The sequence below is a fragment of the Somniosus microcephalus genome, chromosome 4 (genome assembly GCF_052327205.1).
Source record: "Somniosus microcephalus isolate GS21.2 chromosome 4, FLI_Smic_1.0, whole genome shotgun sequence".
Taxonomy (NCBI): domain Eukaryota; kingdom Metazoa; phylum Chordata; class Chondrichthyes; order Squaliformes; family Somniosidae; genus Somniosus; species Somniosus microcephalus.
In genome coordinates, this window is record NC_140990.1 from 94,191,077 (window position 1) to 94,214,109 (window position 23,033).

General features: G+C 49.5%; 2 protein-coding genes across 2 annotated transcripts in view; one reads left to right on the forward strand and one right to left on the reverse strand.

The window, feature by feature from the left end:
• The window catches only part of parp2 (poly (ADP-ribose) polymerase 2), a 115,668-nt gene extending 107,687 nt beyond the window's left edge, over nucleotides 1-7,981 (forward strand). Inside the window, 4 exon segments of the mRNA XM_085985088.1 lie at nucleotides 859-958; nucleotides 3,283-3,381; nucleotides 5,468-5,592; nucleotides 6,331-7,981. Of these exon segments, the coding sequence (XP_085841214.1) occupies nucleotides 859-958; nucleotides 3,283-3,381; nucleotides 5,468-5,592; nucleotides 6,331-6,490 (484 nt within the window). The 3' untranslated portion in view covers nucleotides 6,491-7,981.
• A 303-nt stretch (nucleotides 7,982-8,284) lies between these two features.
• On the reverse strand, nucleotides 8,285-22,572 carry LOC147119521 (protein lifeguard 1). The gene is made up of 6 exons (XM_085985093.1): nucleotides 22,459-22,572; nucleotides 20,860-20,954; nucleotides 14,493-14,693; nucleotides 11,196-11,324; nucleotides 10,151-10,294; nucleotides 8,285-9,027 (listed from the first exon to the last, which is right to left on the reverse strand). The coding sequence occupies exons 1-6, from the start codon at nucleotides 22,532-22,534 to the stop codon at nucleotides 8,878-8,880; spliced, it is 795 nt and encodes a 264-aa protein (XP_085841219.1). The 5' UTR covers nucleotides 22,535-22,572; the 3' UTR covers nucleotides 8,285-8,877.
• Nucleotides 22,573-23,033: the final 461 nt, after the last annotated feature.

The window sequence follows — 23,033 nt, forward strand, 5'->3', positions numbered from 1 at the left end:
AACTGCCTTAATTTGAATTCATTCCCGGTGTGTGGGCGTCGTTGGCAAGGCAGGCATTTATCGCCCATCTCTCATTGTTTGATGCGACTGAGTGCCTCGCTCAGCCACTTCAGAGGGCAGTTAAGAGCCGACTACGTTGGTGTGAGACAGGAGTCACGTATAGGCCCAGACCGGGTAAGGACGGCAGGCTTCCTTCCATAAAGGGCCTCGGAGGGGGGGGGGGGAAGCAGTTGTGTTTTTTGCGACGATCCAACAGCTTCACGGTCACTTTTACCGATAGCAACCCGTTATTAACAGGTTTTTTAAAATAGCAAAACTGACTTCAGATTCTCAAACTGCTACGGTGGACAGTCCAGGCCCCTGAAGATCTGACGGAAGTGTTTGAATTGGGCGAGGGTGAATAGTGACAGATTGTTCCCACTGGTGGGTGACTGGGGTAACAAGGGGGACGGATCTCGGGGGTTAGCGCGAGAGGCAGACAGTGTGGTGGTGGCGGGGGGGGTGGATGGGTGGAGAGCAATGTTCGCACACGAGCGGGCGTCTGGAAATGGACCGCGTTTCCGTGAGTGCCGACTGAATCCAAGTTAATTGCCATGATTAAAGGTAGGGGGGAGGAGGACGGGGATCAGGTGGAATTGAAATGGTAGAAACGATAGTTCGGGTAGAGAGCTTGCATTGAGTTAGCACCTGACTGGCATGATGGCCAGAGGCGGACCCGTGAGCTGAGATTCCTGCGAGCCCTCGCCCTGTGTCTCGCACTGATTACCTCGTGCACAGTAGCTCGCTCCTCTGCGCACGCCCCTCTCGTTCAGCGCTGTTGCTCACGGCCCTGGTGCACTCTCTGTCCCTCTCTCTCAGGCAGCTCTTGTGGCACGGCTCCCGCCTCTCCAACTGGGTCAGCATTCTAAACCAGGGGCTGCGAATCGCCCCTCCGGAGGCTCCCGTCACTGGCTACATGGTAAGTGAGCGTCGAGATAGCGCATCACAACATCTCGCGCTGCAGTCACTGTTAAAGGAGGGGTCCGTCACATGGGGACTAACTCCCTACAGTCACTGTTAAAGGAGGGGTCCTTCACATCAGGGCTAACTCCCCACAGTCACTGTTAAAGGAGGGGTCCTTCACATCGGGACTAACTCCCCACAGTCACTGTTAAAGGAGGGGTCCTTCACATCAGGGCTAACTCCCTACAGCCATTGTGGACTTCAGGAAGTCTAAAGGCGGAAGTCACACCCCCATCCACATCAATGGGGCTGTGGTGGAAAGGGTGGACAGCTTTAAGTTCCTCGGAGTCCACATCACGGAAGACCTCTCCTGGTCCCTCAATACCTCCTCTCTGGTGAAGAAGGCCCAGCAGCGCCTATATTTCCTAAGGAGGCTGAAGGGATGTAACCTGTCACCCCTGATCCTCTCTAACTTTTACCGCTGCATAATAGAGAGCATCCTGACGAACTGTATCACAGTATGGTATGGCAGCTGTAGCCACTATGACCGGAAAGCCCTGCAGCGGGTAGTCAAAACTGCCCAGCGCATTACCGGCACCCGGCTACCGACCATAGAGCACATATACCAGAAACGCTGTTTACGGAGGTCACGGACCATCATCAAAGACCCTACCCACCCCAGCCTCAGTCTGTTCGCCCTCCTGCCATCTGGGAGACGCTACAGATGCATTCGCACCCGAACGACCAGATTTAGGGAACAGCTTCTTTCCCAGGGCTGTCATCCTACTGAACTCCACAAATAAACTCTAAAGCCTGCACATCTGCCAATGCACTTTATTATGGTTATGTTTATGTTAATGTATTACAAGCCAAATGTATGTTTAAATGTCTTAATCTAAATGTACACTCTCGGGAGCCGCAAGCCTACATTTCGTTGTCCTCCCTACAGTCACTGTTAAAGGAGGGGTCCTTGACATCGGGACTAACTCCCCACAGTCACTGTTAAAGGAGGGGTCCTTGACATCGGGACTAACTCCCCACAGTCACTGTTAAAGGAGGGGTCCTTGACATCGGGACTAACTCCCCACAGTCACTGTTAAAGGAGGGGTCCTTGACATCGGGACTAACTCCCCACAGTCACTGTTAAAGGAGGGGTCCCTCACATCGGGACTAACTCCCCACAGTCACTGTTACAGGAGGGGTCCTTGACATTGGGACTAACTCCTTACAGTCGCTGTTAAAAGTGCTTTCGAAGTTCCCCCGACTATCTGGTAATGAATATCTGCGTCTGGTGCGACGCTGAGTCGCATCCCTGTTTTGTGTTGATTGATTTTCTCGGGCGGTAAGGGGGGGTTACAATTGGTACTGAGCCCCACAGGGCCCAGCTTCCATTCCTTCCTCCCTGGTCTGTGCTGAATTAGCCTATCCCAGTCGGGGAGCGGGGGGCGGGGGGTGCTTCAGTTGGTACTGAGCCATCCTGGGCTAGGGAGGAGGGAGAGAAACAAGCCAGGGTTCCCACTCCTTATCAAGGTTTATTGATCAGTACTGGTACGTGAGGGGAGGGCATATCTCGTGTGTGACTCGATAGCAGCTCGGTAATGAAGCTTGTATTCCCTCAAACATAGAAGATTACGGGGGCGATCTACTTGTGGTGTTTAAGATGATTAATGGAGTCGATAGAGAGAAGCTATTTCCTCTGATGTGGGGGGGGGGGGGGGGGGGGGAGTCCAGAACAAGGGGGCAGAACTTTAAAGTCAGAGCCAGGCCGTTCAGGGGTGATGTCGGGAAACACTTCTTCACACAAACTGTAGTGGAAATCTGGAACTCTCTCCCTCAAAAACAAAAGGCTGGGGGGGCGCTCAAATGAAAATGTCAAAACTGAGATTGAAAGATTTTTGTTCGGCCAGGCTATTAAGGGTTGCAGAACCAAGGCAGGTCGATGGGGTTTTCATACAGATCAGCCATGATTTAGTTAACTGGTGGAATAGGCTCAAGGGACTGAACGACTGTCTCCTGTTCCTATGTTCCTATCTCCCGCCCCCCCCCTGCGCCAACACTCACGGTGGGCCCCCTCAGAAGCCACTTGCTGCAATGCCAGAGGGTGGGTGACGCCCGTAGAACCTCAACGAGCAGCCAGCACCTTGGAGAGGGAGAGCAGCAGAGACCTTTGTCTGACCGCATCTTGTCCGACACTTCCTTGGTACATCAGTAACTGTTTAACGCCGTCTTTTATTCTAATCTGGATAATTACTGTCTGGTTCTTTGCTGCCCCTGCAATTTTGCACCAGCCGTAAATCTCTCCCTCTCTCTTTCTCTCTCCTTCCCCTGCTCCCCTCACAGTTTGGGAAAGGAATATACTTCGCAGACATGTCCTCGAAGAGTGCCAATTACTGCTTCACCAGCCGGGAACATAAGGTTGGACTCCTGATGCTGTGTGAGGTAAGGAAACAATGAGGCCCTGAAACCTCTACATCAATCCCCGAACCCCTCGATTAGATTCCAGCCTGTAACTCACTCCTGGGTATCTGTTATTCTATATATAAACCCCCCGAACCCCTTGATTAGATTCCAGCCTGTCACTCACTCCCGGGTATCTGTTATTCTATATATAAACCACCCCGAACCCCTCGATTAGATTCCAGCCTGTAACTCACTCCCGGGTATCTGTTATTCTATATATAAACCACCCGAACCCCTCGATTAGATTCCAGCCTGTAACTCACTCCCGGGTATCTGTTATTCTATATATAAACCACCCGAACCCCTCGATTAGATTCCTGACTGTAACTCACTCCCGGGTATCTGTTATTCTATATATAAACCACCCAAACCCTCGATTAGATTCCAGCCTGTAACTCACTCCCGGGTATCTGTTATTCTATATATAAACCACCCAAACCCTCGATTAGATTCCAGCCTGTAACTCACTCCCGGGTATCTGTTATTCTATATATAAACCCCCCCGAACCACTCGATTAGATTCCAGCCTGTAACTCACTCCCGGGTATCTGTTATTCTATATATAAACCACCCAAACCCTCGATTAGATTCCAGCCTGTAACTCACTCCCGGGTATCTGTTATTCTATATATAAACCACCCCGAACCCACGATTAGATTCCAGCCTGTCACTCAGTCCCGGGTATCTGTTATTCTATATATAAACCACCCAAACCCTCGATTAGATTCCAGCCTGTCACTCAGTCCCGGGTATCTGTTATTCTATATATAAACCACCCGAACCCACGATTAGATTCCAGCCTGTAACTCACTCCCGGGTATCTGTTATTCTATATATAAACCCCCCGAACCCCCCGATTAGATTGCAGCCTGTAACTCACTCCTGGGTATCTGTTATTCTATATATAAACCACCCGAACCCCTCGATTAGATTCCAGCCTGTAACTCACTCCCGGGTATCTGTTATTCTATATATAAACCACCCGAACCCCTCGATTAGATTCCAGCCTGTAACTCACTCCTGGGTATCTGTTATTCTATATATAAACCACCCAGAACCCCTCGATTAGATTCCAGCCTGTAACTCACTCCTGGGTATCTGTTATTCTATATATAAACCACCCAGAACCCCTCGATTAGATTCCAGCCTGTAACTCACTCCCGGGTATCTGTTATTCTATATATAAACCACCCGAACCCCTCGATTAGATTCCAGCCTGTAACTCACTCCTGGGTATCTGTTATTCTATATATAAACCCCCCGAACCCCTCGATTCGATTCCAGCCTGTAACTCACTCCCGGGTATCTGTTATTCTATATATAAACCCCCCGAACCCCTCGATTAGATTCCAGACTGTAACTCACTCCCGGGTATCTGTTATTCTATATATAAACCACCTGAACCCCTCGATTAGATTCCAGCCTGTAACTCACTCCTGGGTATCTGTTATTCTATATATAAACCCCCCGAACCCCTCGATTAGATTCCAGCCTGTAACTCACTCCCGGGTATCTGTTATTCTATATATAAACCACCCGAACCCCTCGATTAGATTCCAGCCTGTAACTCACTCCTGGGTATCTGTTATTCTATATATAAACCACCCAAACCCCTCGATTAGATTCCAGCCTGTAACTCACTCCCGGGTGTCTGTTATTCTATATATAAACCCCCCGAACCCCTCGATTCGATTCCAGCCTGTAACTCACTCCCGGGTATCTGTTATTCTATATATAAACCCCCCGAACCCCTCGATTAGATTCCAGACTGTAACTCACTCCCGGGTATCTGTTATTCTATATATAAACCACCTGAACCCCTCGATTAGATTCCAGCCTGTAACTCACTCCTGGGTATCTGTTATTCTATATATAAACCCCCCGAACCCCTCGATTAGATTCCAGCCTGTAACTCACTCCCGGGTATCTGTTATTCTATATATAAACCACCCGAACCCCTCGATTCGATTCCAGCCTGTAACTCATGCCCGGGTATCTGTTATTCTTTATGAACCATGTGAACCCCTCTGAGGCTGCAGCCTTCATTAACCTCTTGTCTCTTCAGGTGGCGCTCGGTGACTGTAACCAGCTGCTAGCTGCTGACTATGAAGCTGATAAACTGCCCCCCGGGAAGGACAGCGTCATGGGCCTAGGGAGGATAGCTCCTAACCAGAACAGTGATGTTAACCTGTAAGTATCTCGAGCACAGGCCGCCCTCAGCTCTCCCAACAAGACAAGCCAGCTGCCCTTTGACCTCGCCTTCGTCTCCCTCCGATGAGACGTTAAACCGGAAGCCCCCGTCTGCGCGCTCTCTCAGTTGAACGTAAAAGATCCCACGGCCACTATTTCGAAGAAGAGCAGGGAGTTCTCACTGGTGTCTCCACTGCAGAGACTCGGGCCCCATTATCCAGAGCTGACACTTCTGGTGCAAGTGCTGAGGGAGCGCTGCCCTGTCGGAGGTGCCGTCTTTCGGATGGAACGTTAAACCGTGGCCCCGTCTGCCCCCTCGGGTGGACATAAAAGATCCCATGGCACTATTTGGAAGAAGAGCAGGGGGAATTATCCCCGGTATCCTGGCCAATATTTATCCCTCAATCAACATCATTTTTTTTTTTTAAATGCTCTCGTCATCATCACATTGCTATTTGTGGGAGCTTGCTGTGCTCAAGTTGGCTGCCGCATTGCCCACATTACAACAGTGACGACAATGCGAGTACTTCATTGGCTGTGAAGCGTCCCAGCCAGCTGGCCAATGCCTTCACCCTGTGATCCAGTCCAGTCTCAGTCACATCGAGCTGTTTACATGCTTTGTTGTGGACAAATCTTCTGCTGGATTTTGCTGTTTGGAATTCCTGGCTCCTGTGGGGTTTTTTTTATTGTTGTGTTTTTAACGTGGTGTCTCTTGCTCTCTTTCTCTCTCTCTTGCAGTAATGGTGCGCTCGTTCCCATGGGGCCTGGGAAGGAGACCGAAGTGAAGAACCCGAACGGCTACACACTCAATTACAACGAGTACATCGTTTACAGCCCGGCGCAGGTCCGCATGAAGTACCTACTCAAGGTCCAGTTCGACTACGCCTCGCTGTGGTGAAGTGACCCGAGGCACTGGGGGGTTTTAACGGTCTGCCAGGTCGCAATCGACTGCTCGCACAACGCTACGACACGCAAACGCCGCTGCGAGTGTGACCTCTGAACCTGCAGGGTCACGCGTGTGTGAATATAACCCCTGAAAGAACAAGTGCCCCCCCTCTTCCCTTACCCTCCCACCCACCCCCACCTCCACCGTTGTCCTATTCTTTTGAATGAATTGAAAACTTCAAACAAAAACCCCCAAAAAAATTTGGGGTCTGGTATTCTCCAAACTTACAACTTCAGGAGAAGTTGCTATTCCAAAGGGGTACGAACCACTTTTTTTTTTAAACTTTCCTACCGGCCCCAGTACTGCCGGTGTAATTCTTGGATTGCTTATCCGTCCTCCTGTGAGAGACCAGGCTTCCCCCACGATAGGTTCAAATGGATGTTAAAAGATCCCACGGCCACTATTGGAAGGAGAGCAGGGGGAGTTCTCCTCGGTGTCCCGGGGCCGCAATATTTATCCCTTGGAACTAGTAGCCCAGCACAAGGCAGCCTCTTCAGTCGGTCTCGCTCTCGAGTCAGAAGGTCATGGGTTCCAGAGACTCGAGCCCCCCGTAATCCAGGGCCGACACTCCCCGGTGCCGGAGATATGCCCGTCTTTCAGATGAGACGTTCAAACCGAGGGCCCCCTGTCTGCCCCCTCGGGTGGACTTAAAAGATCCCGCCCCCCCCCCCCCCCCCGGCCAGTGTTGGAAGAAGAGCCGAAGAGCTCTCCCCGCTTATCTTGGCCAACATTTCTCCCTCAAACCAACTCCACCCCTCCGAAATAAAACCGATTGACCGGCCATTCGTCACATGGAGGCCTGTGGAACTTTGCACAAGAGGGCTGTCGTACTTGCAGACATAATACCAGGGGCCTGCACTTGAAAGTAATCCATTGTACTTGGAGTGCTTTGGGATGTGTCTCGAGAAATGTGGTAAAATGTAGGCAATTTAAATACCATCCGGCAAGATTCCGAGCCAGGGTGGAAGAAGTCAAAACATTTGAAATGTTCCCCCCCGCCCCCCCACCCTGGAAGATGTGCATGAAAGGTGCTGTATAAATGAAAGTCCTTTCAATTTTATATAGCGCCTTACACGGCCCCGGGACGCCTGGCTTGATGCGTCGGTCACAAAGCGTGACGGGCACGGGCTGAGCACAAGAATTGCACGGGTTGAACGAGCAGCTCCCACCGTGTGGTTGCTCGTGGTGAGCAGGAGGACAGAGGGTGTGTTCGCGATAATGGGTGGTGGGTAAGTCTGACCAGAAGCGAGTGTGATGCGTACACGGAACCCGCGTTACGCACGAGGCTATTATGTACAGATCGATGTACATAATACAGGGTTAAAAGGTACCAGAAGCTTCAAATTGTGGGGAAAATTACTGTTTGTTTTACACTCAACTTTGTTGCAATTCTTCCGCACAATTATAATCTTACTAATTATAATCCAACAATTTTTAAAACTAGCTTTGCATTCTGAGTGTGTGTACCGTCCAATCGGTGTGTGAGGAGAGTGTTGCCGTCCAATTGGTGTGAGGAGAGTGTGTACCGTCCAATCGGTGCCGGTGTTGCTGGAGAGTGAGTGCGTTGGCGTGGAGTGAGGACAGGTTGAGGGCTGTGGGTTGTGATGCGGAATATCCTGCCCACACTCACCGTCGGCTGGACTCTTGACCTAAGGTACCCAAGAGGGGGGTTCTAGGACCCCGTACCCCAGTGAGAGGGGACCCCCAGTCCCCCGAGCTTTTGAAGAAATACTTTTCCCAGCTTCATTAGGTTATACAAAGTACTTTATTAATAATACGATGCCGCGCTTGGAGCGGGCGGGGGTGAGGGGGGGAAGCGAAAGCTGTAACAGTATAGCGAAGAGCGTCAACAGGAATTCCCGACACCAGGGGTGGGGGCAAGAAAGTTGATCAAAAACCGGGAAATAAAAATCGGAGCGTGTGGCACGGCTGCAGAGAAAGGGATTCTGAGGGGGAAGGGCTTTCCGTTGTGGGTTAGCGAGAAACTGGGGAGCAAGCAAAAATGCCATTGGCTGCCCGATAGCAGAGACTTGAGTTGGAAGTGTGGATGACATTCGATAGAGAACATGGATGGAGTTCAGTTACAGATCAGCCACGATCTCATTGAATGGTGGAACAGGCTCGAGGGGCTGAATGGCCTCCTGTTCTTAGATTCTGCTGGCCGCAGCAACCACTGTTGGCCAATCACTTGGCCTTGGAGTAGCTCCTGCGATACGATCCCTCCTGCCCCTTGTCCCTCTCGATTCAGAGATACTCTGCTCCCTGGTGTCAGGTATCCTCCCTCCCTCCTCTTTCTCTCTCTCCTCCCCCGCCCCCCCCCCCCCGCAAACCCTCGTCGATTAGTGGCAGTCAAATCTGAGGATCATCAGGAGGTACAAGAAGATGTTGATTATGTCCAGGTAGATGATGAGCGCGCCAAAGATGTACTCCTCGGGGGTCAGCTGGAGACTGTGTCTACCAAGGATGAGCTGGACGTCGGCAACCAAGAACTAGAAAACAGGAAGACATGGAGAAATGTCAGGACTGGTCTATGATGATCAGGGGCTGGGGTCAGGCAAGTGGGTGCCAATCAAGCCCCAGACCAGAATTTGTTGGGCGGGTGGGGGGCAGGTGGTGGGATGAAGGTCTCTGATGAGGGACTGAGTGGGTCAGATGCTGACCTTTCACCCTCTTGGAATAATGGTTTAAAGGAAGCTTTACTCTGTATCTAACCCGTGCTGTACCTGCCCTGGGAATGTTTGATGGGACAGTGTAGAGGGAGCTTTACTCTGTATCTAACCTGTGCTGTACCTGCCCTGGGAGTGTTTGATGGGACAGTGTAGAGGCAGCTTTACTCTGTATCTAACCCGCTCTGTACCTGCCCTGGGAGTGTTTGATGGGACAGTGTAGAGGGAGCTTTACTCTGTATCTAACCCGTGCTGTACCTGCCCTGGGAGTGTTTGATGGGACAGTGTAGAGGGAGCTTTACTCTGTATCTAACCCGTGCTGTACCTGCCCTGGGAGTGTTTGATGGGACAGTGTAGAGGGAGCTTTACTCTGTATCTAACCCGTGTTGTACCTGCCCTGGGAGTGTTTGATGGGACAGTGTAGAGGCAGCTTTACTCTGTATCTAACCCGTGTTGTACCTGCCCTGGGAGTGTTTGATGGGACAGTGTAGAGGCAGCTTTACTCTGTATCTAACCCATGCTGTACCTGCCCTGGGAGTGTTTGATGGGACAGTGTAGAGGCAGCTTTACTCTGTATCTAACCCGCTCTGTACCTGCCCTGGGAGTGTTTGATGGGACAGTGTAGAGGGAGCTTTACTCTGTATCTAACCTGTGCTTCAGCGTAGTGCCCTAATCCTGTCGTCTCCCGACCTCCTCACACTTCCCAGCAGCAGTCATGAGATTGTGCTCAGGAGCTTGCTGATTTCCCACACCCCACCTACCGCCTGCCCCCAACTAGCCGGCTTTGCCACTTGGGATTTCCCTGCTCTTGTGTGGCTCAGTACTGCCTTGGACAGGGTATTAACCCACCGGGCCAGCCCGGGAGCTGAACCTTCACCACCTCCTCAGCAGAGGAACGTGAATGGAGCAGCGAGAGCAGGTTGGGAAGGAGGGGGTTTATACTTACGATGGAGAAGAGCAGGGCTCCCAGTGAACCGTAGACGGTCTGCAGTATGCGGTTGTAGTAGAAGATGCAGAAGAAGCCAAACATGAGGAGCACGGTGGAGAAGACCAGGAGGAAGCCGTAGCAGTACGTGAAGTCGAGCCGGGTCTGCAGAGAGAGAGAGAGAGTGATGGGGCAAGGGAGACGTCACCCAGCACAAGAGATGTCCACTCCTTTCTCAGACATGCACACACCATCCACCCATGAGAAGAGAGACTGACCGAGCCACTAAATCCTCAATGGAGGATGAGCCCCAGAGAGTGACAGGGCAGCCATTCCCCTCAATGCAGACCATCTTCCAGAGAGTGACGATCGCAGTTATTTCCCTCAATGGAGGTTATCTCCCAGAGAGAGTGACCAAGAGCATTCATTCCTCAGTGGGGGACATCTCCCAGAAAGAGAGTGACGGGAGAGCAGGCATTACTTCCAATGGAGGACATCTCCCAGAGAGATGGTGACCGACAGCAGCCATTCCCTTTCCATGGCAGACATCTCCCAGAGAGAGTGACACAGAGCAGTCATTACCCCCAATGGAGGGCATCTCCCAGAGGGAGAGTGACAGAGAGCATCTCCCAGAGGGAGAGTGACGGACAGCATCCATTGCCCTCAATGGTGACATCTCTCCGAGAGCAGCCGTTCTCAACAGAGAACATCTGCCAGAGAGAGAGACTGACAGCAGTCATTCCCCTCAATGGGGACGAGCCCCAAGCTGTTCGTTACCAGATGGCGGTGTGAACCATTCTCTGTCCAGTTTTCACATCTCCCCTTGGACAACCTCCCCGAAACCAGGCGGGCTTCTACAACACTAGAGGAGAGGCAGTGTTGACTCCAGCTAACGGGACAGAGTATGACTCCCCCTACGCATCCCCCCTCCCCCCCACAACCCTAGTGGGAGGAAATGAATGCCCCTACCCGTGCGCCCCCCCTCCATTCCCCTGTACGAGCTCTCTTGGGGTGGGGAGGGAGAGATATTTCACTGGCAGGACAGTCAAAGCTAGCTGGCGCTCACCTGGCTGGCGAAGAGCATGATGGCAAAGCAGACGGCCACCGTGCTCCCCAGAGCGATCAGGACCGAGGAGGTCTCATAGAAGGAGGCAATCATCCCGACCATGTAGGAGAGGCTGAGCGTCAGTACGGCCTGTGGAGAGAGGAGGAGAAGAAGGAGATTAGCGGAGGCTCCCGAAGGCTGATGCGCCGGCGCAATGGCTGGCCACGCGACGGGAATCGCGGCTCTTGCCTGTGCCCATGCCAGCAGCTCGAGTCGCCAGGAAACCCCCGCCAACCACTGCGAAATTCCTGGAGCCGGCTTCGACCCCCACTCCCCTCCCAAAACCAAGAGACGGGATTGTCGGCTCTCCATTTGTGGCACTCCATGGGGGAGGGGCTACTATTCTTTACATCGAATGTACAGAACAGAAACAGGCCATTCGGCCCATCTGGTCTATGCCAGTGTTTATGCTGCTCACGAGTCCCCTCCCACCCTACTTCATCTCAGCCTGTCAACCTGTCCTAATTGCTCCTTCTGTGGCTCAGTGTCAAATTTTATTGGATAACTGCTCCCACCAAGTGCCTTGGGTACGTTTTACTACATTGAGTGCGGGACTGGAGTCACGTATAGGCCCAGACCGGGTAAGGACAGCAGGTTTCCTTCCTCTGGGCTTTCACCAATCTATCACGGTCACTTTTACTGAAACACAACACAATAAAGACTCGTGCCTGTGGCGGCTTTTGAAGGAGATATTCAATTAGTCTCTTCCTCCCCCGCCCCCACCACCCACCCACCCTTTCCCCATAGCCCCGCATATTTCTTTCCTTTTCAAGTATATATCCACTTCTGGCCTCTTATCCAGCTTTAAGTGTCAGCTGTGGCTCAGTGGGTAGCACACTCGCCTCTGAGTCAGAAGGTTGTGGGTTCAAGTCCCACTCCAGGGACCTGAGCACAGAAATCTAGGCTGATAGTGCAGTGCCGAGGGTGCGCTGCACTGCACTGCCTGAGCTGTTGCTATTTCGGATGAGACGTTAAACCAGGTCTCAGGTGGATGTAAAAGATCCCATGGCACTATTTCGAAGAAGAGTGTTCTGACTAATATTTATTCCTCAATCAACATCACTAAAACAGATGATCTGGTCATTATCACATTGCTGTTTGTGGGAGCTTGCTGTGCGCAAATTGGCTGCCTGCGTTTTCTACATTACAACAGTGACTACACTTCAGAAGTACTCCATTGGCTGTAAAGCGCTTTGGGACGTCCAGTGGTCGTGAAAGGCGCTGCAGAAATGCAAGTCTTTTCCACTGTTGGTGACCGTGCCTGCAGCCAACTAGGTCCTAAGCTCTGGAATTCCCTCCCTAAACCTCTCCACTTCTCGGGAATTGGAAGGCAGTCTGTTCTGTCCAATGCAACAACAACTTGCATTTATACAGCACTTTTAAAATTTTAAAACGTCCCAAGGTGCTTCACCGGATCGATCATCAGACAAAATCTGACACTGAACTACATAGAGATATTAGGACAGGTGACCAAAAGCTTGGTCAAAGAGGTAGGTTTTAAGGAACGTCTTAAAAGAGGAAAAGGTAAATCGTGCTTGACTAATCTGGAATTTTTTGAGGATGTAACTGGCAGAATAGATAAGGGAGAACCAGTGGATGTGGTGTATTTGGACTTTCAGAAGGCTTTCGATAAAGTCCCGCATAAAAGATTAGCGTGTAAAGTTAAGGCACATTGGATTGGGGGCAAGGTATTGACTTGGATAGAGAACTGGTTGGCAGACAGGAAGCAAAGAGTTGGAATAAACGGCTCTTTTTCCGAGTGGCAGGCAGTGACTAGTGGGGTACCGCAAGGATTGGTCCTAGGACCTTAGCTATTTACAATATATATTAATGATCTAGACGAGGGAACTAGATGTAATATCTCCAAGTTTGCACACGACACAAAGCTGGGTGGGCGTGTGTGCTGTGAGGAGGATGCCGAGAAACCCCAGTATGATTTGGACAGGTTGGGTGATATGTCAGATGCAGTATTATAATGTGGATAAATGCGAGGTTATCCACTTTGGTGGCAAAAACAGGAAGGCAGATTATTAACGGCAATAGATTGGGAAAAGGGGAAGTGCAACGAGACCTGGGTGTCCTTGTGCACTAGTCGCTGAAGGTAAGCATGCAGGTGCAGCAGGCAGTTAAGAAGGCAAATGGTATGTTGGCCTTCGTAGCGAGAGGCTTTGAGTACAGGAACAAGGACGTCTTGCTGCAGTTGTACAAGGCCTTGATGAGACCACACCTTGAGTATTGTGTGCAGTTTTGGTCGCCTTATCTGAGGAAGGATGTTCTTGCCATGGAGGGAGTGCAGCGAAGATTCACCAGACTGATACCTGGGATGGCTGGAATGACGTATGAGGAGAGATTGGGTCGATTGGGCTTATACTCGTTGGAGTTTAGAAGAATGAGAGGGGATCTCATTGAAACTTATAAAATTCTAACAGGACTAGATGCAGGAAGGATGTTCCTGATGGCGGGGGAGTCCAGAACCAGGGGTCACAGTCTAAGGATAAGGGGTAAGCCATTTAGGACTGAGATGAGGAGGAATTTCTTCACCCAGAGAGTGGTGAGCCTGTGGAATTCTCTACCACAGAAGGCAGTTGAGGCCAATTCATTAAATATATTCAAGAAGGAGTTAGATATATTTCTTAAGGCTAAAGGGATATGGGGAGAAGGCAGGGACAGGGTACTGAATTTGGATGATCAGCCATGATCTCATTGAATGGCGGAACAGGCTCGAGGGGCCGAATGGCCTCCTCCTGCTCCTATCTTCTATGTTTCTAGGAGGGAGAGGTTCAGAGAGGGAACTCCAGAGCTTAGGGCCCAGGCAGCTGAAGGCACGGCCGCCAATGGTGGAGCGATTATAATCAGGGATGCTCAAGAGACCAGTATTGGAGGAATGCAGGGACCTCGGAAGGTTGTCGGGCTGGTGGAGATTAGAGCGATAGGGACGGGGCGAGGGCATGGAAGGATTTGAACCTGAGGATTTTAAAATCAAGTTGCTGCTGGATCGGAAGCCAATGTCGGTCAGCGAGGACAGTGTGTGTGGCGCGATAGGGGAACGGGACTTGGTGCGAGTTAGGATATGGGCAGCAAAGGTTTGGATGAGCTGAGGTTTACAGAAGATGGGAGGCCGGCGAGGTGGGCATTGGAATAGCCGAGTCTGGAGCTGACGAAGGGCATAGCTGAGGCGAAAGCGAGACCAATTGAGCCACGGCTCTCGCCAATATGGTGCAAAACTCTGCAGGCTGATTCTCCAATGACTCAGCTCACCAGGCAGATTAAGTTCCACGGGTACCTCCGTCGAAAGTCTCCGCAGCAGGTCAGGGCTATCAGGCAGAAGAGGAAGATGCCAAAGGAGGAGTAGTAAAGCGCCGGGGTCATCTGAACGTAGAGCTTGATGTCTTTCGAGAAGGTGAAGATACAGACCAGGCCAAGGGTGAAGAGCAGCTGCATCCCGAGGATCACAAACACCTGGCGAGCCAAAAGCAGTCATCAGGGCAGATACAGCACGGGTTAGATACAGAGTAAAGCTCCCTCTACACTGTCCCATCAAACAATTCACAATTCACAATTCAAATCGCTTTATTGGCATGATAAGTTACATCTTATGTTGCCAAAGCATCAAAATACATTTATGGTTTAGCACATAAACGCAGTTCTATTCATACAGTGTATAAACAGGTATATCCCTGAGTGTATAAATATACATTCGCATTGTTTATATATATTCTTTTCTTAGTTTACTGGTTGTCCCTCTGTTCATGGCAAGCTGTAACATAGTGTGCCGCCAGTGTTATACAGCTTCTCTCCTCTCCCAGTAGGAATGGGAGTTTTTGGTTGTCATTCAGATTTCTGAAATCAGGGCATATTTGTGAGAATTTTGGGTAGAAATTCTCCCTGATGCCCTGATATTTTCCACAAGCTGTGAGGAAGTGCATCTCTGTCTCCACCACTCCCTGACTGCAGTGAGAGCATATCCTGTCCTCTCTTGGCTGCCTGTGTCTGCCTTTTTCGATCGCTAGGCTATGTTCGCTAAGTCTGTACCTTGTCAAGGTTCTTCTCAGTTTGTTATCCTTTACCATGGTCAGGTAATCAGCTATGTTGTATTGTCTGTTTAGGGCCAAGTAGCAATTGAGTTTGCTTTGGGTTTTTGTTGTTTCTGCCCAATATGTCAGATATTTTTCCTTTTGCTTAGCGACGATTGTGTTGGGTCGAATTCTTTGTGTTACCCTGTCACTGTCCTGGGGCTGGTTATTGTTAGTATTGTTAGTAGTTACTTCACTGAGTCCCAGGACTAGCTGACTGAGGGTATTCTTCTTTATGGTCAGCTCTTGGCATTTCAGGGCGTCGTAGTGATAGCATTGGGGATTGCTCATTTGTAGGTGATTCCAAAATTTGGTGGCTCTTTTTTGGATAGTGATTATTAATGGATATTGGCCTAGTTCCGCCCTGCATGCATTGTTTACTGTTTTCCTTTGAGTCCGGAGGATACTTTTACAGAATTCTGCATGTAGGATCTCAATTGGGTGTTTGTCCCATTTTGCAAATTCTTGTTGAGTTAGCGGTCCCCATACCTCACTGCCATAGAGTGCAATTGGTTCAATTACTGATTTGAAAATTTTGAGCCAAATGCTAATTGGGATTTCTATTTGGATTGATTTTTTGATGGCATAGAAAGCCCTTCTTGCTTTCTCTTTCAGTTCATTCACAGCCAGTTTGAAGTTTCCTGTAGAACTGATTTTTAAGCCCAAGTATGTGTAGTTAGTGGTTTGTTCAATTTTGGTTTTTCCTACTGTGAAATTTATTTTGGGTCCCTGATGTTTGGATCTTTGCTGGAACACAAGGACTTTGGTTTTTTGGGGATTTATTGTCAGGGCCCAAGTCTGGCAGTACGACTCCAGCAGGTCCAGGTTTTGCTGTAGCCCCTCTTTAGTAGGTGACAGCAGAACCAGGTCGTCTGCATAGAGGAGGAATTTAACCTTGGATTCATATAGGGTGAGGCCGGGTGCTGTAGATTGTTCAAGTAGTTTTGCCAATCCATTTATGTAAATATTAAAGAGTGTCGGTGAGATTGGCGAGCCCTGCGTCACCCCCCGCCCCTGTGGGAAGTATTTTGTTTGTTTGTCTCCAATTTTAACTGCACATTTGTTGTTTGTATACATTGATTTAATTACATCATATGTTTTCCCTCCTACCCCGCTTTCGATAAGTTTCAGGAATAAACCGTCATGCCAGATGGAGTCGAAAGCTTTCTGGAAATCTACAAAGCATGCGTAGATTTTGCTTTTGTTATGGTGAACGTGTTTGTCAATTAGGGTCTGTAGGGTGAAGATATGATCGGATGTTCTGTAGTTTGGCAGGAATCCAATTTGGCTTTTACTGAAGACATTGTGCTCCTCAAGGAAGTTTATAAGTCTTTTGTTTATGATGCTACAGAATACCTTCCCCAGGTTACTGTTTACACAGATGCCTCGATAGTTGTTTGGGTCGATTTTGTCCCCACTTTTGTATATGGGCGTTATGAGTCCTTTGTTCCAGATATCAGGGAAATAACCGACACTCAGAACCAAGTTGAAGAGTTTTAGGATAGCCAGTTTCATTTTGTTGTCTGTGTGTTTAATCATCTCGTTTAGTATGCCGTCTGTCCCGCAGGCTTTTCCTGGTCGCAGGTCCTTGAGTTTTTCAAGAAGTTCTTTTTCTGTTATTATGGCGTCCAGCGGGTTTTGGTTATCTTTTATGGCCATTTCTAGCTTTTCCAGTTTTTTGCATATTTGGTGTTGCTCTGGTCTTAGTGTGTTTTTCTGGTATAATTTTTCAAAGTGGTTTACCCATGTGTCCCCATTTTGAATGGCCAAATCGTCGTGTTGTTTTTTGTGTAGTGTTTTCAAGTTTTCCCAGAAACAATTGGAATCAATGGATTCCTCCATGGAGCTGAGTGTATTCTTAATATATTGCTCTTTTTTGGTTCTGAGTGTGTTTCTGTATTGTGTTAGTGTCTGACAATAAGTAAGGCGTAGTTCCTCGTTTTCTGGATGTCTGTGTTTTTGGTTTGATATTTTTCTAAGTTTTTTCCTCATGTTATGGCAATCTCGGTCAAACCATTTTTCATAGTTTTTTGTTTTGGGTTTGTTCTTGCGAGCTTTCAAGTTTGCATTTGTTGCCAAATTATCAAAAATATTGTTTAGTTTACTAACTGCCCGGTTTACGCCTTCTTTATTGTGAGTGTATATGTTATCCAGAAAGGTGTCTAAGAGAGCTTGAGTTGATGCATTGCTAATTGTTTTCTGGTATTTTTCCGTGTCGTTTTTGGCCCATCTGTACGATTTTTTGGTGTTGTACAGTTTACTGGGTTGTGTTTCTATGTTGTTTGTTTCTGTCTTTTTGAGGAACATAGTAATTTGACTGTGATCTGACAGTGTTGTTTGTGGTTTGACTGTGAATGCTCTGAAAGAGGATGGGTCTAAGTCTGTAATCATATAGTCTACTGTGCTGCAGCCAAGAGGTGAGCAATAGGTCGATCTTCCTAGGAGGTCTCCTATGAACCTACCATTGACAATGTACAGACCCAGGTTTCGACAGAGCTGTAGTAGCTGTTTTCCGTTGGTATTTGACTGCTTGTCGCAGTTATGCCTGTATGGAAGGGAAGGGATGTCAAAGTGGTTATTCCCGAAAACGCAATTGTTTCCCTGATTATTGGTGAAGTCTGGTTCTTCGCCCGTTCTTGAATTGAGGGACCCCACAGATCAACACGTTCCCCTGGGCCTGGTATTGGATAATTTCCCCCTCCATGTTGGAGAAGGTGTCCTCTTTAAAGTACGGGGAATCGATTGGAGGGATATAAAGTGCGCAAATGTAAACATCTTGGGTGTTTGAGATAATCTCCCTCTCAAGTTTGAGCCACATATGGTTTTCGCCCTTTTTTATAAATTTGATGTAATTCTTAAGTTCTGTTTTAAACCAGATCAGTATGCCTCCGGAGTCTCTGCCTTGGGTTACACTTGGTAATTTATTGGAGGGGACCACCAGCTCAGTGTACCCTTGGGGACAGCCAGTGTGTCCTTTTCCTTTATACCAAGTTTCCTGTAAAATGATAATATCTAGGTCTTTAGTTTCATCTATGAACTCTGGGGTCCTACTTTTCACTTCTCGCACTGAAGAGCGTAGACCTTGGATATTCCAGGTCGAAATATATAAGGATTTCATGTTAAGTTTGATCTTTTACTATGATAGGTTAAAGAGTGGTACGTGTTTGTCGTGTCTAAGTGTGGGAAAAAAAAGATCACATCAGTTGTCTACAAAAGTTAATACAATTTGGTTACAGTTCTTTCTATTAATTAGTCCTTGATCCATAAGGCGGAAGTAGATGCTGCTGCACATCTGCTTATTGTCTCTTAATGGATTGTTTCTGTCTGAGGTATTGCGTACGTCCTGTGCATCTCTCCCTCTGTCTGGCTGGGAGCAGTCCTATTCCCCTGTGGGACAGGAGTGGTGCAGGTCTGATATTGTTGTTTTGCATGGGGATCCTCTCTGGTCTCGGTTGGTGTGTTGGTGGTCCTTGTAGTGTTCCTGATATGTACCCCGCTGATCTCTGGTGGTCGGGGGGGGGTCCTCTTGGAGTCTGGGTATGGACCCGGTTAAAAGCGACGTCCTTCAGGGCTTTAGCAAAGATCGATATTCTTTGCCTTTGGATGTGGACGTGGTCGTAAAGACATTCCTCATCGAGGGTGGGGTGTTGGGCCAGGTGTACGTTGTGGTTTGATTCGCAGTCTCTTGCTATGCTGGCATTTATCTCATGAATTGTGTTGTTGTTGAAGTCTGTTCTCGGCAATATTGTGGAAACAGTGATTCTAGTGTTTGGAAATGTACTGCTTGCTTTCCTAATCATTGCTCTGAGCGATGTTGCTACTTCTTTCTGTTGGGTCTTTAGGTCATTTGTGCCCGTGTGTATTATTATGTGTTGGGGGGAGCCTAATCTGGCTTTGGTCAGCCATCCCATGGCTCTGTTTGTTGTTGGGCACCAGATCTTTTCTACTTTACTTCTAGGGAATAGCTTTTTCTCCCATAGAAATTTCCCATTTGAGTCTATGAGTATTACGACGTCAGCCTTGTTTGTGTTTACTGTCTGGTGGCTTTCGCTTGGACTCATAGTGTGTGTGCTGGGCTGGGGTGTCTGGTGTGTGCGTACCTCTTGTGAGCGGCCCGCTTGTGGTTCCACGGTGGTGGGGGAAGATTGCGAATCAGTATGCTGGTCGGTCTGTGTGGCACCCCTTGTATTGTGTGTCTGTTGCTTTTGTTCCGTGTGGGAGTGCAGCCGTTCCGTCCGGCTCTGTCTTGTCTTATCTCTAGCCTCTGGTTGCTGGTCTAATGGTGTTATCTCTCCTCTATGGCTCTCTTCTTTTTCCTGCAGCTCTTTCACCTGATTCCTAAGTAGATTCACCTGGTTCTCAAGTAGCTTCAGCTCTCTCTTGTGTCTCTCCCTCTCCTGATTTTGATCGTCATTCATTTTGAGGAAGTCCTCTCTAAGTTTAACCATCTCTATCTCTAATTGATTAAATTTATCTTTTGGTTGTATCTGGCTGTGTGATCCCGGGGTATGTGTCTGGTCGGCCCTGGAAGGCTCACTCACTTCCTGGCTAGGCTGGTCGGCCCTGGAGGGCTCACTCACTTCCTGGCTATGCTGCTCTTCTCTTGGTGAGCTGGGAATGGTAGGGGGACTATGTGTGGCTTCCTCCCTGGTAGTTATGCTGGGGTTTGTCAGTTGTATCGTGTGGCTGTGGTTCCCCGGGGTTAGTGTCTGGTTTGAACTGTGTGGCTCGTTCACCTCCTGACCAGGCAGATTTTCTCCTGGTAAGTTGTCAATGTTGGGGGGAGTGCGGGCCACTCTGGGGCTGTTCCTTCCCCCCTTAGTTAATTTTTTCAGTGTCCTGAAGGCCGTTGCAAATTTGTTGAGGTTGCCTTGCACTAATATTGTTCCGGTATTGTACCAGGGCAGGTACAGCACATGTTAGATACAGATACAGATACAGAGTAAAGCTCCCTCTACACTGTCCCATCAAACACTCCCAGGGCATGTACAGTACGGATTAGATACAGAGTAAAGCTCCCTCTACCCTGTCCCATCAAACACGCCGAGGGCAGTTGCAGCACAGGTTAGATAGAGTAAAACACCCTCTACACTGTCCCATCAAACACTGCCAGGGCTGGTACAGCACGGGTTAGATACAGAGTAAAGCGCCCTCTACACTCCCATTAAACACTCCCAGGGCAGGGACAGCATGGGTTAGATACAGAGTAAAACACCCTCTACACTGTCCCATCAAACACCCCCAGGGCAGGTACAGCACCGGTTACATACAGAGTAAAGCTCCCTCTACACTGTCCCATCAGTCACTCCCAGGGCAGGTACAGTACGGATTAGATACAGAGTAAAGCTCCTTGTACACTGTCCCTTCAAACACTCCCAGTAAAACACCCTCTACACTGTCCCATCAAACACTCCCAGGGCAGGTACAGCACAGGTTAGATACAGAGTCAAGCTCCCACTACACTGCCCCAAGTTTATTTTTCAGCCCTCAGCCCCCTATTTGCACTGATTGAATTTCTCATACCAGTGATCTTTCTCGAACTAGCTGCTTACCTTTCTAATGTAGTGGCGGCGGATGGTCTTATCGTCTAGGGTGTGAGTCAACATTTCCGCGTTGTCACTGTAAGCAGGCGGTGAGTCCAGGTATCCTGAGGGTGGAACAGATCCATCCAAATTAATTGTACTCTCTTCTGATATTCTGCTGAATCCTCACTGGGACAAAGACCTGCCAGAACTTCACCCAACTGGCCCAGCCTTCGTATCGGAGTGTCCACTGGGGGCCGGGGTGGGGGGTGCATCTCAATCAAGCCATAACCCTTTTTTTTTTAAATTCATTTGCGGGATGTGGGCGTTGCTGTCGAGGCCCGTGGCATTTATTGCCCATGTCTGATTGCCCCTTGAGAAGATGGTGAGCCGCCTTCTTGAACTGCTGCAGTCTGTGTGGTGAAGGTGCTCCCACAGTGTTGTTAGGGAGGGAGTTCCATGATTTTGACCCAGTGACGTTGAAGGAACGGCGATATATTTCCAAGTCGGGATGGTGTCGACTTTCCAGAGTGTAGTTGGAGCTGCACTCATCCAGGCAAGTTGGAGGGTGTTCCATCACACTCCTGACTTGTGCCTTGTAGATGGTGGAAAGGCTTTGGGGAGTCAGGACGTGAGACACCACAGAATACCCAGCCTCTGACCTGATCCTGTAGCCACAGTATCCAGTATCTCTGTGGCTGGCCCAGTCAATGGCCACGCAGCCCGGGACTGGCTTTTATAATGGTACGCTTCGCGCATGCGATTACAGGGACTGCGCACCCAAAAAAAATTAGGGGGAACATTGCCCACCACCTCATAGATACTTTCCGGAAGGACTCATTAGACAGTGACCGAGAGTAAGGAAGTCTTTGGTGTCTTACATCCTTTCTTAACACAAAAAGAATGAACTTGCATTTATAAAGTGCATTCATGACCTCAGGATGTCCCAAAGAGCTTTACACCCAATTAGGTACATTTCTGATGCGTCGTCCAGTGGTGGAACACGGGGAAACTCGCCAGCCAATTTGCACACAGCAAGATCCTAGAAACAGCAATGTGATAAATGACCAGATAATCTGTTTTTTCAGTGATGTTGGTTGAGAGATTGGGTCCAGGACACCGGGAGAACACTCCTGCTCTTCGAAATAATGGCCGGGGGATCTTTCACATCCACCCCAAGAGGGTCCTCGGTTTAACATCTCATCCGAAAGACAGCAGCTCTGACAGTGCTGCACTCCCTCCCAGAGTGTCAGCCCTGGATTATGGGGCTCGAGGCACTGAAGTGGGGACTCGAACCTTTTGAATAGGAGGTGAGAGTGAGACTGACCGAGCCACGGCTGAACCCAATTGCTGCTGAACCCTTGGCTGATATCAGTTTGCTCAGTATACACCTGGAACCTCCTTGGCCTGTGACTGAGTGCCATACTGGGCAGAGCCTTGATTGACCACTGATGCTTGCTCCTTCTCTTCTGGTGCTCTGAAGTTCTCTGCGCCTAGTCTCACCAGGTTAATGACCTGATGAGACTAGGCGCAGAGAACTTCAGAGCAAAGTTAATGAATATTTTTCAAAAAAGATCACAACTTCACACACAATCCCTGACCCAGCCATGTTGATCAATCCCCGTTTACCTTCTGTGGATGGAGCATGCTCACTGGTCTTGAGGGAAGCCCCGTCGTCATACTCGGATGCCATATCTTTGGCCATGGAAGCCAGAGCTTATCTAAAACACAGAGTTATCACATTAGGGGAGTTTGCAGACCTGCCTCCTCCTCCTCCTTCCCCGACCATCCACCCCTCCTCCTCCTACCTCGACCCTCACCCCCCCCTTCTCCTCCCCTCCCGCTCAGCACTCCCTCCATCCGCTCCACACTCCCCCCTCCCCTCCAGCTCTGCACACCTCCCCTCCTGCTCCGCACTTCCCCCTCCTGCTCCGCACTTCCCCCTCCTGCTCCGCACTCTCCCCTCCTGCTCGCACTCCCTCTTCCCTCTAGCTCCGCAATCTCCCCTCCTGCTCCGCACTCCCTCTTCCTCCCCTCCTGCTCCGCACTCCCCCTCCTCCGCACTCCCTCTTCCTCCCCATCCGCTCCGCACTCCTCCCCTCCAGCTCTGCATTCCCGCTCCACACTCCCCCCACCCGCTCCGCACCCCCACCTCCTCCCCTCCTGCTCCGCACTCCCACCTCCCGCTCCGCACTCCCCCTCCT